General features: G+C 40.9%; 1 protein-coding gene across 1 annotated transcript in view; it reads left to right on the top strand.

The window, feature by feature from the left end:
• LOC148534370 (vertebrate ancient opsin-like) overlaps positions 1–14,665 on the top strand; it is a 284,420-nt gene that overhangs the window by 128,996 nt on the left and 140,759 nt on the right. Inside the window, exon 3 of the mRNA XM_088466808.1 lies at positions 11,363–11,596. Coding sequence (XP_088322934.1) covers positions 11,363–11,596 — 234 coding nt within the window. The remainder of the gene's footprint in view (positions 1–11,362; positions 11,597–14,665) is intronic.

Genomic DNA, 14,665 nt, shown 5'->3' with positions numbered 1-14,665 from the left:
GTCCAGTGGCTCTGCTGCTGTGTCCATCCACTCCCTGTGTCCAGTGGCTGCTGTGCTGTGTCCATCCTCTCCACCACCAGTGGCTGCTGTTGTGCTGTATCCATCCAATCCCTGTTTGCAGTGGCTGCTGCTGTGTCCATCCACTCCTTACTAGTCTAACTGTCACACAATGGTGCTGCACTGTGACTCTGCAGGCCATACCCCACTGCAATATAAGCAGTGTGACTCCGCAGTTGTCATTTGTAGAATTTTTGTTTGTGCAACCTGTTTGTGCTGTCCACCAGTGCGATTGTTCACATACATATAAGCACTGTGACAGCATGCACTGTGAGCTGAGCTTCAAATTATAAAAGTAGAAATAAATATGTTCTTCTATTGTTTGTACTACGTCTGTGCGCAGTCCCCCAGTTCGTTTGTTCACGTACATATAGAAGCGCCGTGTCTCCACGCAGTGTGAGTTGAGTGTGTTGCAGTTGCTGGCCAGTTTTTTGTTGTATTTGTTTTACTTTTGTCAAATCCAAATTATTTTGTGTGTTCTAAAAATTCAGGATGTGATACTGAAGCGTTTAATAACACTAATGGGCAGTAGGTCAAAGAGCCACCGCCTTAATAACTGCACAGTATGTTACAGTTGGTGGCCAGGTTTTTTTTTGTCTTTTATCAAAATCGAAAATATTTTTGTGTGTATTATCCCTAATACTCAGACTCTCTGGTGCACCTCATAAATGTACTACAGTAGTTTGTTACCCAATTAGGGTGGTGTAGTATGGCCGGCGGGTCAGCCTCCTAATATTTGTTAGTATAAAATAGGCTGATTTTTAGTTAGCTGCTCTGCAGTGCAACTATTAATTTTCTTGGCTTCTGTTTCAACCCTTGTGCAGAATCATTGACTATTGACAATGTATTCGTTTATAGACTTAACTTTTATTTCCTAATCAAACAATTATAATTAATCAATGAATCAATCGATAAATGAATGCACTACTTTAATCCATTTTGGGTGCTTGTTTTATAATAGCATTTTCCACTTCTCTGCTTTGTTTTTTTATAGCAGGATTAAAATACGGATTAATCAGTCAATCACTCAATTAATCAGGCAATCTTCCACTGCATACAGTACTCCACCTCCATTTCCATGTACTGCCCTTGGGCCACTAATCTAGTTCATTATTATTGATAGTCAGCGAGCTAGCTTGGTGCAACCTCTTGATCTAAACTGGCTGAGCACAATATTGTGAGCTGTGAGGTGGTCAAAATTGACTGAAAATGAGCCTGGAAATTAATGTTATTGAGGTTAATAATAATACTTTAGAAACAATTGTAAATCTTTCAGTTGTGATTTCAGCACCACTCTATAAGTGGCGTCATGAGGAGGGTTCAGGCCGCACCTGGGTGTTGCCCTCAGAGGAGGTCACACCAAAATGCCGACTCCTCTGCAGTGACAGGAGCCAGGTGCTGTAGTGTTACAATCGTTTGCAGCACCTGCCACTTGCCAAAGAAGAGGAGCCAACAGCCCAGCATCTTCTGTGATGCTGGGCTGCCCCCCGGAGTGATGTCATGGCCACACTCTCTTTTCAGGCACAGGCGCGCCGGGACAGTCAGAGTGCACACTGGGTGTCACCAGACCCGGTGATGCCTCTGCCTCTATGTACATTGAATTTATTGAGTGCCACTATCAAATCTGCAATGATAGCACTCATAGGATGTGCAAATAGACAACAAACTTGCTCAATGGGCACATGTATCTGTGTTTGCATACAGATGTGTCCTCTTGCATCCTTGCCCTCTCACTGCAAACGTGCGCACGCATCGTGCCATGCAATTTGCAGCGACTGAGTGCACCACGGTATGCCATGCTGCACGCTGCGTTCATACCATGCAATCCTATAGGGTCGCGGGTACGAATGCACCTTGCGAATGCACCATACATTTGCCGCACACACGGCAGAGATGCAAGTGGACATATCAGTATTTACACATTTAGCTATTCTCAGTATCATTCAAAATGATCCTTTGTTTCAGGTTTTGAATTTGGGACAGTGAAATCTCTTTAGTCAGGATTTTCAGTAGCATCATACAAACTCTTCACAACTTTCCCTTCTACTTATGCAATTAAAATCATTTTTTTTTAGAGGAATTAGAGAGGCAGTTGAACTTTCTGACTATAATTTGCTGGATGATTTCATCCACTTTTAAAGTATCTCTGATAATTGATATTTTTGTTAGTCAAAAACAAATTAATATGCCAGTATCAACCTAGCCAACTGTCTGCAAACATTAGCTTACACAAAGGTTCGCAACACATGCTATAACGTAATAGCTTATATTAGGCATGAGCGGGTTTGGATTTAAGAAATCCGAACCCCCCTGAGCCCCAACGATCCGAGCTGGGAACCGATTCCGGCTCGGGCTTTCCCGCCAGACTCGGTTCCCGGTTCGAGGCAAAACGTTATCCTCACGCTGTCGGATTCTCGCAAGTTTTGGATTCTATAAAAGGTCCCTGTGTCAGCGCCATTTTTCACTCAGGTTGTGGACAGTGAGGAGGGAGGGTGGGGGTTACTGTGTTGGTGCTGCTGTTGTCCATAAAGGCTGTGTACAAAGTCCATAGGAGCTGGCTGGGCTGTGTTGTGCAGTACTGTTGTCCCATAAAGGCTGCGTTGTTCATAGGAGCTGTGTGCAGACAGAAGAGGGGGGCTTCAGTGGCTCCTGTGTCACTGTAGTCCTAAAGGGGTGCTGTAGTGTTGTCCAGGGGGTGCTCTGTCCATCAGTTGTGCTCCACCCAAGTGCAAAAGAAAATACTTTTTTTTCTGTGTTTGTGTGCGCTTTTGCCGCACGTGCATCAACAAAGTAGCAGCACCAAGCCTGCGCCTGTGTCATAAGTCAAGGGCTGGCTGGTCTGTTGAAGGGTGGTGTAACCCCCAAAGTGCCCCAAAAAATTAAAAACACTTAAAAAGTGTTTAGTTTTCTGTGTTTGTGTACGCGTTAGCCGCACGTGCATCAACAAAGTAGCAGCGCCAAGCATGCATCTGTGTCATAAGTCAAGGGCCGGCTGGTCTGTTGAAGAGTGGTGTAACCCCAAAGTGCCCCCAAAAATGTAAACATTTACAAATTGTTTATTTTTATGTGTCTGTGTGCGCGTTTGCCGCACGTGCATCAACAAAGTAGCAGTGCCAAGTATGTACTCTTTGGGGCCTAGTTTTTCAAACTGCCATCCTGTCTGCCACTGCAGTGCCACTCCTAGATGGGCCACGTGTTTGTGCCGCCCACTTGTGTCGCTTAGCATAGTCATCCAGCTGCCTCGGTGCAACCTTTTGGCCAAAAAACAATATTGTGAGGTGTTCAGAATAGACTGGAAATGAGTGGAAATGAATGTTATTGAGGTTAATAATAGCGTAGGAACAAAAAAATAAAAAAATTCTGTGATTTTAGCCGTTTTTATGCTTTTTTCCAAAAAAATACAGATCCAAAACACAAACAAAACCCAGAACCCAAAACCAGAGATGAGCGGGTTCGGTTTTCAGAGATCCGAACCCACCCAAATTTTGTAGATCCGAGTCGGATCCAAGCCGGCTCAGATGTTCCCGCCTTACTTGGATCTCTCAAATCGAGGCAAAACCATAGAGACGAAATCTCGCGGCTCGCGAGCTTTCGTCTCTATATATAAGGGACGCGGCAGGCGCCATTTCACTCTGGCTGTGGAGACTGAACAGGGAGGGTGGGTAGTGTAGGGATAGGGAGAGGTGATGTGCTGTTCTGTCTGCTGTGTCCTGTTCTGTCTGCTGTGTCCTGGGCTGGTGCTGAGCCATTCTGGGCTGGTGTTGTTGTGCTGTCTGCTGTGTCCATCTGGGCTGTTGCTTATCCATCAGGGCTGGTGCTACTGCTGTCACTGTGCTGTCTGTTGTGTCCATCTGGGCTGTTCCTTATCTATCTGGGCTGGTGCTGTCTTCTGCGTCCATCTGGGCCCAAGTTCTGGACCCCCCCAAAAAATAAATATATATATATTTTTAGTGTAATATATATTTGTCTGTGTGCATGTTAAGCTTAACCGCACAAGATCTAGCAAGTCAGCAACGCAACCTAATGCTGCCCGACTCCAGTCGTCATCAATCTGTGCTCTTGGCCCAAGTTCTGGAGCTGGAAAAAAAATAAAAACATATTGTCTTTTTTTTCAAATAATTGTCTGTGTGTCTGTGCCTGTTAGGCTTAGCCGCACAAGATCTAGCAAGTTGGCGACGCAACCTAGTGCTGCCAGACTCTAGTCGTCATCAATCTGTGCTCTGGGCCCAAGTTCTGGAGCTGGAAAAAAAATTAAAACATATTGGGTGGGATGTAATAGAGTTCGAGTTTTTAGATTTTGCGAGTTTCTCAGAAAACTCGCACATTTTTGTAATCTCGACCAATGTAATAGTGTGCACGATCCTGCAAACTCGCATTTTTCCAAATAGATTTTTGAAACTCGTATCCAGATGTTTCCCCAGGTTGTACATACAACTCGTGCAATGTAATAGGGTTCAAGTTCGAAACTCGCACATAAAACATTACCATAATCTCACCAAAAAATAGACCAAAGTGACAATGGAGAGTTGTATGTTAAAAATTAAAATATTTTTTTCAAAAAGGTTACAAAGTAATCTTTCAATCCTTAAACATATATAAATATGCATATAAGCGTAAAATCACCTTTTTAAAGATGTAAATACTCATAATTCTTAATTCTTTTAAAAGTGTCTAATTCGAACGCATATTCCATTAGGAGCCAAAATTCTTGACTTTTTTTCAAACCCTATTGTGTGCTGAAAAATTATCCCCTTTTTTTGCCTAGAAGTTTTCTTCCCGGCGAAAAGTCTTGGGGATAAGTTTTCGCCACAGCAAAAAGTCTTGGAGATAAGTTTTCGCCACGGCGAAAAGTCACAATCAGTGTTTTTTTCCCCGGAAACCAACTTTTTGCAGCTAATTAAATACAACCATCTGTTCCATTTAAATATAGTTCAAAATAAATGAAACAATCTAAGTTTAGTTTATAAAGAAAGACAGACACAAATTTAATTCAACTTACTTTACTAAACTAGTAAGGTATCAGGAAAAAAATCCACAAATTATAAAAACAACCAAAATGACTGTGAGGCAGATGAGCCTCTACCCCTCCCTGACCCTGTAGTTGCATCCCCCCCATGTACGGGCACATCGCCTCGGGGGACTCATTGGTGAGGCTATTTGGGGATTGGTGGCTTGTGAGCTGGGTGTAGATGCTGATGGCACTTCCCTAAGGGCCCTTTGTGCCACCAGCTCCCTTTGTAATGCCACAAAGGCCTGTGTTTGCTCCCGTATGGCAGCATTTTGGTCGCTGGTGGCCTGTGTTTGCTCCCGTATGGCAGCATGTTGGTCGCTGGTGGCCTGTGTTTGCTCCCGTATGGCAGCATTTTGGTCGCTGGTGGCCTGTGTTTGCTCCCGTATGGCAGCATTTTGGTCTCTGACGGCCTGTGTTTGCTCCACCAGATGCCTACTGAAGTCACTAGCCATACAGGTGGAGGTTCCCTGGGCTACTGCGGAGGTCCTATTTAGCTTCCTGAGCTGGGGTGTGATGCTGTCCATTTGAATTTTTTGCATCTCCATGTACTGCATCTGGTGCTGACGGAAGGTGTGCAGGGACTGAGCCAGCTCATCTGCACTGGGGGTGGGTGGCTGTGCTGTTTGCTGTGTTGGTGGCTGTTGGTGCTGTGCAGGCGGATTTTGACTTGTTGCCTCCACAGGACTAAGAGGCCTCCTCCTCCTCCTCAGATGTGTAGGCCACCAAGGCAAAATGACTTCCTGGGACCCTAGACGCTGGTGGTGTGGGCGGCAGTGGAGGCACAGAAACTGATGATGGTCCTGAAAAAATAAAATAAAATCTAGTAGAACTAAATTGTTTAAAATTTTGTTAGGATTAATTTTGGAGGTTGAGTTGCACATTTATAAAAAAAAAATAGGTACATTCAGTAGTGACTGCAATAAAGTAACACAATAGGTGTATCTGCATGATAAATGCTACGTTACAGTGGCATCACTTTTGACACTGTAACGTAGCATTTGGCATGCAGATACACCCTCTGTCTGTCCAAAAATATAGGTATGCCGCATATCATTGGAATCAGCAGAAGCTGCTTGTGTATTCTTTTTCCATTGATGTGCAAATAAAACACAGTGTTACAATTAAAATGTCTATAATATTAAAAATAAACATAAAGATTATTATTATTATTATTATTATTATCCTTTATTTATATGGCGCCACAAGGGTTCCACATCGCCTTACAAAGTACATAAACAAATGCGCACACAAAAGACAAGTACATAGACAAATGAGCACACAAGAAAAACAGTTATTAACAGTACAAGCAACATAGGACAAATACATGATTTATACATTGCTGCATAACACTTAAATAAGCAGCATGGTGTCAGCAACCAAGGGTTAGGTGCTGTTGTAAATTAAAGTAGGAGTAAGTGAGGGAGAAGCACATGAGGGAAGAGGGCCCTGCTCTTGAGAGCTTACATTCTAAATTATAAGGCCTGTTTAACATGCAAGGAGGCTATGTATGTGTACACTACTCTATCATTACCTTTTAATTAATACTTTAAAATAAATAATATGTGTAGAACATAATTTCAACATTTCTATTGTTGTAGACTTTAATGTCACAATGCTAAGGTTAATTAAGTAATGTGACATTTTTTTATAAATTCAAAACTCAAAAAACCCCAAAAAACTGTAAGTGGGTTTTTCAAACGTTGGCTTAACTCACCAGCCTGCTCCATTGACCTTTCCATGCAAGGTCTTTAAGGAGTTCTTGACCTCCATGGTGCAGCAGCTGTGTTTTAATAAAATAAATAAAAAAATTAAATTAAACAAAAACAAATCAATTTGAAACAATGGCCTGTATTGAATTGGAAAGGATGCAAAAATGGCACCGCCAAAACTGAAACAGGCGAATAATCCTGTCAGATTGGTGTAAAACAGCCTGACACCCCCCCCCCAAAAGATGCACTGACATGGGGGATATCTATGAGCCGTATTCAATTTGATTCGCACAAGCGATACTTTCCTGCCTGCAAAACAGGCGAAATAGGTGGAAAGTCCGGGAGGCAGAAAAGTATCGCGGGTCCCCGTGATACTTTTCCGCCTGCAAACAGGCGAAGTAGACGGAAAGTCCGGGAGGTGGAAAAGTATCGTGGGTGCGAATCAAATTGAAAATGGGCCCAAATTGAATATGGCCTAATTATGGGAGTGCCTACAGGTGCGTAAACACTACACCATTAAAAAAAAAAAAGAGATCTACAATACTTTTAAAAAAAGACAGTGAAAAGTAGTAACATTTGTTTGCATATTCATCACGACGCCTAGGGGTTGCTGGCTGATCAGTGTCTACAATATGTGGACCAGGAAAAACTTCAGGAGCAAAAACCGGCCTCAGCTCCTGTTCATATGGAGTCAAGTGAACTCTCACTGCTCGTCCTCCTCCTGTCATGCCTCGCTGCCTATGCTCCTCAGCCATTTTCTCTTTTGTGTCACTTTTAATATCATTATAGCGCTTTTTGATATTTTTAAGGTCACGCCGGTATTCACTCACTGCATTCACTGCATCAGTGATGTTATGCCACATCTCCTTTCACCGCACTGCTGACGTTCGGTGTGACAGTGCCCCAAGTAGGTTTGGAAAAACAGGTACTATTGCACGGACCAGAGCGCACCCTTCATCATAACTGATGCATATATTACACCCAGTACGTGTTTTCCCAGGGGCTGGGGGTGCTTCAGCCTCCTCATCCTCAACACTACCCTCAGATTCCAACTCCTGCACTTCCTGCTCCACACTCTCCTGCTCCTCCACCTCTTCACTGCTCACCTCCTCACTGCTCACCTCCTCACCGATATCAGGTTGCAGTACAACCTCCTCCTCCTCCACCATCCTGGCCTCCCTCCTTGCTTTTCTGGCTGCCATGCTGCAGCACAATAACAATACAATTGTAGGCTTTTTTTAGAATCTCTCTCACCACTCCTTCACAAAACTCCTCAATACCTTTCAAAGGACAAAATGGAGGATAGGGGTGTGTGAAGTAGGCATCAGGAGACTTTGGAGGGCCAATGAGTGACTTTGTTTAAACTCAACAGAACAGTAAATGAAACTCGCATTTCGGTTGGTCCAAAAAACTTATACTTCCGGATCTGTATTCTCGTGAGAACACGCACGCCAAATCGCAATTTGGCGAAAAATTTTCACCCCATTACATCGCACGAGTTGTATGGGAAACACGATCAAAACAAATGTGCGAGAATGTGTGAATTTAGAAATGACTGAAAAAACTTGAACTCTATTAAATCCCGCCCATTGTCTTTTTTTTCAAATAATTGTCTGTGTGTGTGCGTGTTAGGCTTAGCAGCACAAGATATAGCAAATCGGCAACGCAACCTAGTGCTGCCTGACTCCAGTCGTCATCAATCTGTGCTCTGGTACCAAGTTGTGGTCCGGCAAAAAGAAAAAAACATAGTGTATTTTTTTGTCAATTTTTTTTCTATGTGCGCACGACTGCATGTGTGTGAATTTTGTAACCGCACCTTGGCTACACTATTGGTGCTTGTCACACTGCTTCAAGACCACAGAAAATATGGAGGGCTGTCACATGACAGGAGAGCAAGGCCAAAAACCACATGTTGTAGATGCCGCAAGCAGTGCAAGGCCATCAACTTCTTCGTCCTCCATGAAGGCCCATGCCCCAGGCTTAAGTCACGCCATCGATATGGTAAAGCAAGTTTTACTGAAGTTAAGAAAAAAAACTTGAAAGGAAATTTGCCTTTAGATAAACAAAAAATTGGCAATATGCCATTCACTAAACGAAGTGGCAAGGAAAGGATAAGGCCTTGGCCTTTCTTTCTGAAAACTGCTGGTTCTGATTCTGACAGCCCTTCGGAAAAAACAACTGTGTGCCATGAGAAATCGAAATCACAAATCCCCGAGGAGAGTGCAAGTGTGTCCGCGGTTGCCATGTGTGAGTCAGACCTAAATACTAGTGTACTGGAGGATCCTCCAAGTTCCAACATTTGTGTGCCCTCTGTAAATCTGGGGAAGGGAAGTCAACATCTTGCAGACGTAGTCAGTGAGGATGCTTCTGTGGAATTGCACATGGACGAGGAGGATATTTTGGTAGTTGAAGGTGCTAAGGATGATGAGGATGTTGATGATGAAGATGTTGGTGATGAGGATGTTGATGCCGAGGATGTCTTTTGTGTAAGTAAGGCAACAGCTGTTGCCCATGGATTGAAAATGCCTAAGCCCATTGTTGTCATGCCAGGGCAAAAGACAAAAAAATCCACTTCTCACGTGTGGAATTATTTCCACCCCAAGCCGGATAACAGTTGTCAAGCCATATGTAACCATTGCAAAGCAAGAGTGAGTAGAGGGAGGGACCTAAACCACCTAGGAACCTCTTCCTTGTTACGTCACTTGGAGCACATTAATCAAATATCAAAGTGTATGTCGCCAAGTTCCAAAACTCAAAACATAACAAGTCCAGTGTCACCTACCTGCTCACTCTCTGTGGGATCCAAGCGCCTTCAATCACCAACACCTGCATCATCATCAACATCCTCATTCGTGATCGGAAGTAATTTAACAAAACAATTGATAGAGGAAATAAGTATAACAGCTGTCACCTAGTTTCACAGCGGATCACTGACGCCATGACGACTGTGCTAGTATTAGATGGTGAAATAATAAATAATGAGATGATAGTGTGGAGGAAGTACAAAAGGAGGATGAGAGGGAAATTTGTGTCCTATCTGACGCTAATGTTGATGTTGATGATAAGGATGTGGTTTGCGTAAATCAGCCACCAGTGGCAGCAGTTCTTGCTAATGATAAAAAGAAAGCCAGAAAAACCACGTCTTGGGTGTGGAATTATTTTAATCTAAATTCTGACAACAGTTGTGAAGGCATCTGTTCCATTTGTAAAGCCAAAGTTAGCAGAGGAAGGGACGTTAACCATCTAGGCACCTCCTCCCTGTTACGACATTTGCAGCGAGTTCTTGCAATTTGTTTAACAAAATTATAATTTGTAAATTAATAACAAGCAGTCCAGTATCAGCTACCAGCAGTTTGGACCAGCACATGCAATCTCCACCAACAACATCCTCATCATCAACCTCCTCCTTAATAATTGAAAGTAGTCCTTCCAAAAAATGTTTTGTGGGTGCCCAAACAAACCGAGGAGTTCAGCCACGAAAGTGTCAGTCCTAGTGGCTAAAGTGCTTGGTTTGTTAAACTGTGCATGTCCTTTTTAATATCCCCATAAGAATGGGTGGGAGGGACAATTCCATCTTGCACCTCTTTCCTGTACATTTGGCACAATTTGGGACATTGCCGACTGACATTATTATTGTTTATTAAACTGCCATCCAGTCTGCCACTGCTGTGTAGATGTCCTATATTTTTTTAAACTGTCGTGCATTTTTGCTGCTGCTCTGTTGCTTACTTTAGCCAGCCAGCTCGCTGCAGCCTTTGGCCTGTATTGGTGAAAAATAGTGAAATCAATATTGTGAGCTGTGAGGTGGTTAAAAATGGCTAGAATTGCCTGAAAATGATTGTTATTAAGGTTAATAATACTGTTTGAACAAAATCAGGCACAAAATATGTGGTTTTAGCTGTTTATATCATTTTCTGGAAAAAATACAGATCCAAAAACAAACCAAAACCTAAAAACAAAACACCAAGGAAAAAATCCTAAACCAGATTCAGAATCAAAACCAGGGGAGATCCAGATCCAAAACCAAAACACAGGGGTCGGCGCACATCTCTACCCAAAACACAGAAGGGTGGTTTTGGCAAAACTAATCCAGATCTAAAACACGAAGAAAGATCCAGATCCAAAACCAAAACACAAAACACGAAAAGTGGCCGGTGCACACCACTAGCTTATATATTGCGACATATTGTATACCAGTGGTGTTTTATGAATGTAGTGCGCCCTTGTTCATGAGGTGCAGAACTGGCAAAGTTGTACCATCCCTGTTAAAATTATTTTTAGACTCCTGGAACCAAGAGCTCATCAATATTGCGATGGGGGTATTTTCTCTATGTTCTTTGTGTTGAGAGCACTGACAATGGCGTGAAAAGTAGCATATACGGTAGTTCAGTAACATATTTGAAAGAATCAGGATCATATATTGTGGTTAGTAGGACTGTTTATCAAGCAGGGGTGTGCCTATTGTGAGTATTTCTGTCTGTGGAGGGCGCAGGACTTTTTGAGAACAAGTTGTCCACCACGAATGGACAATCCCTAAAATACTATTATGTATGAGAAACTTAGAATGCCTCTTTATGTCCTACAGGTCAGTGGTGTCACTACAGTAACAGCCCGTACTCGGGAGCAGAAGGTCCTTATCATGGTCATTGTGATGGTTATCTGCTTTCTTCTCTGCTGGATGCCGTACGGGATAATGGCACTGATTGCTACGTTTGGAAAGCCTGGTCTCATCACCCCTGCTGCTAGCATCATACCTTCTGTACTTGCAAAGAGCAGCACTGTGTACAACCCCATTATCTACATCTTCCTGAACAAGCAGGTATGTACAGTATGTGCAAGTTAACTTTCCTTTTGGCTTAACGGGACATAAGTGTATATTTTATAAAGTAACACATTTATCCACTATAGCTTAATACTGTATGTATAGACTGTAGTCACATTATCATGCAATTACATGTGTGTAGAATAATACACATACATTACTGTATGAGCATGTAACCACCGTGAGGTAGATTAGTGGGGGTTTCTTTTTCTTGCCAACGCGAGTATGTGCTAGTATAGGCTTCTTTCACTTTGCTGAGTACCCTAAACCAACCAATGACAAAGGAGCCAATAAAATGGCTAAGTGTGGATACAATACACAACAGAATATAGGAGTTCTATTACAATCAGAAATGTGGAAAATACACATGTGAAAATTTCCAATTGACTACTTTCCTGATGGGCATTCGTAAGCCATCATAGACTGTCTAAAGGTACTTGTTCTGGCAGTAATACATATTTACATGGGTACTGTAGTCAGGGAATATTTAATTTCATCTCCATTTTAGCATTTCAAAAGACCCCACAATGGTGCAAAAATATGCACTTATTGTTTTGGTGGCAATGAATCTATTTGTCTATCAAGCACATATGCAGCACTCTTGTCTGTTCTCTCTTGGATGTGCCCTGTGCGAACTTGGCATGATTGTTGTTAGGGATTATTGGTATGGCATATGCCAACAGAAAATTACAAACCAGACGTCCTTCTGTTATCACTTTAGGGCCCCTGCTTGCATTAGATACCTTCGTTACCTCAGCTTTTACATTTTTCTCCTAAGATATTGCTCATCAGAGCATTGAGAAAATCTGTGCTGTTTTTACATTTGTTACATTTGTATTTTACTGTTTTTATTACATAGATTTTTGTGTGGATAAAAATTTGATTTCCTTTGTAAAGTGCACCAGATGCAAAAGTAAAAGTATAAAAATGTTATCTGACACCAAGGGATAAATTTACTAAAGGCTGATTTGTATCGATTTTAATTTAGTTCAATTTTATCTAAATTGATGTTGTGTTTCTGTGGCTAAATCACACATTTACTAACAGACAATTTTTGATTATTTGTTTTAAGTGTTAGTAAATGTGTGAAATTGACTTTTAGTAAATGTACACCATAATATCCCCTCCTCTGTGGACTAGGCCAGTTTACGGGTTTAGCCGTTTTTTTGTAATAAAACACTGGGTGAAGTGTGCATGTGAGGTCATGTGACTTTGGATTTCCTAGATCTGAATGTCCAAGGAGCTACAGCAAAAAACGTGTTCCATGAGCCGAAGGTGGTGGGTGTATATAGGATTGCTAATAAAATAATGATATTGATATATATTCAAAATAAAAATGTAATGATAAATGAAAAATGATTAAGTAATGAAACAAGAAATTAGGGATTGTAGTAAATTATTAAAAAGAGGGAGAACATAGGAAAAAGAATGATATTAAAAAACTATTGCAATAGTAACGGATAGAATAATTAATAATATTAAATGTTAATGAAAACAATGAATGCAAATAAATGGAACTGATGTAATGGAATATACTTTTACACTTATTACAAGCTAAAGTTTTACATTTCACATTGTCTTGATGAAGCTAGCTGTGGTAAATGAAATTTGAATATGATTAAATTAATGAAAATTAAGGAATTAAGTACAGAAGTTGAGAACTAAAAAGATATAACCGGTGGATGGAATAATATAATGAGTTTAAATGATGAAATATACTTTATATTAAGTACAATAGATGAATTTGCATGAAACAGTTATGATTAATTTAATATTGCTGCAATGTATTTAAAGAGATTGATGATCACAAGATATAGTAAGGGCTGTTGCTGTAGTTATTGGGGGAGTGTGTTTATTAAGATACAAAGCAGTACACCCTGTTCTGGTAATGCTATCCTGGGATAGCATTTCCAGAGTAGCAGCAATGGTTCCCAAAACTTTCATGAATCACTGCTCCCTAGAGTATCAGCATTTTTTTCACAGCACACCTAGACCAAAAGTTTCTTATTGAGAAATTCAGCTAAATTTATTAAATTATGTAAATTGTGTTTATGTCATCCTTAGGGTCAGTTATATGGTGGTGGGCAGGGTTGTGCTTCTGTTTTTCTCCATATTTTATGATTGATGAACACCAGCACTGGTTTTGCCTACCACAATGACCATAATAAAAATGTATTTGATAATGGACCACCAATCCTTGGCATCCCTGCAAGTGCCCTATGGCACACCAGGTTGCCACAGCACCCAGTCTGGGATCCACTGTAGTACTTTTAAAATTATTTATTTATAAACAGATTACTTGTTAGTTTTATGTGTGCCATCTAGCTCATCAACACAGCATTCATTGATGGGTTTGTTAGTGTAGACGACTAACTCAATTGTCTTTTAGCTTCCTTCTACTCAGTAAGCATTCCCAAAGTGGATTTGGGCTTCCTCAGCAGATTCTCTTTTCAAGAAATTAAATCACACATTTTTTTTTCAGTGGGTTCTTCTGTCAGGAAGAGAAACAATACTTACATTCAACTTCCTCAAAGAGTTTGACCACAATTTTTATGCATATCCTGTACTCTTTTTTTCTCATTATGCATTTATTTTTAATTATTTTTTTTCCATTTAAATAATTACACTATTGCTTACACAGTGTCTGCATGCTCTATTAATTTATATTCTGTTTACCATATTGTTTTCATTATTAATCTATATTGTTTACTTTTTTTTCATTATTTCCTATTTTAATCCTTGATCTCGATAAAGTCAAATGTATCCGCTTCATTATTTCCTTTTAATTATTTCTCCATTATTCTTATCTATTACATGCACATTCATCTTTGTTAGCCATTGTACATTTTGAATTTTAATTTGTAGAAACACAATCTGGAGTGTACTGGATGGAGAAAAAGAAACGATCCCAATAGATCTAGTAGACGTTTTTAATTTTAATAAAGAAATAGCGTACACCCCCAATTTGTAAAAAAGTGTCTGACATTAGAGCGTTTAAGACTGCTATTCACTGCATAAAAGCAACGTCAGGATAGATCAGGAACACCGGTTCCCAGCTATGCCCTT

This window comes from Taudactylus pleione, unplaced genomic scaffold, assembly GCF_031769625.1.
Source record: "Taudactylus pleione unplaced genomic scaffold, aTauple2 ptg000066l, whole genome shotgun sequence".
NCBI lineage: Eukaryota > Metazoa > Chordata > Amphibia > Anura > Myobatrachidae > Taudactylus > Taudactylus pleione.
Note: the sequence above shows the minus strand (reverse complement) of the source record. Positions and strands in the feature narration are given on the sequence as shown.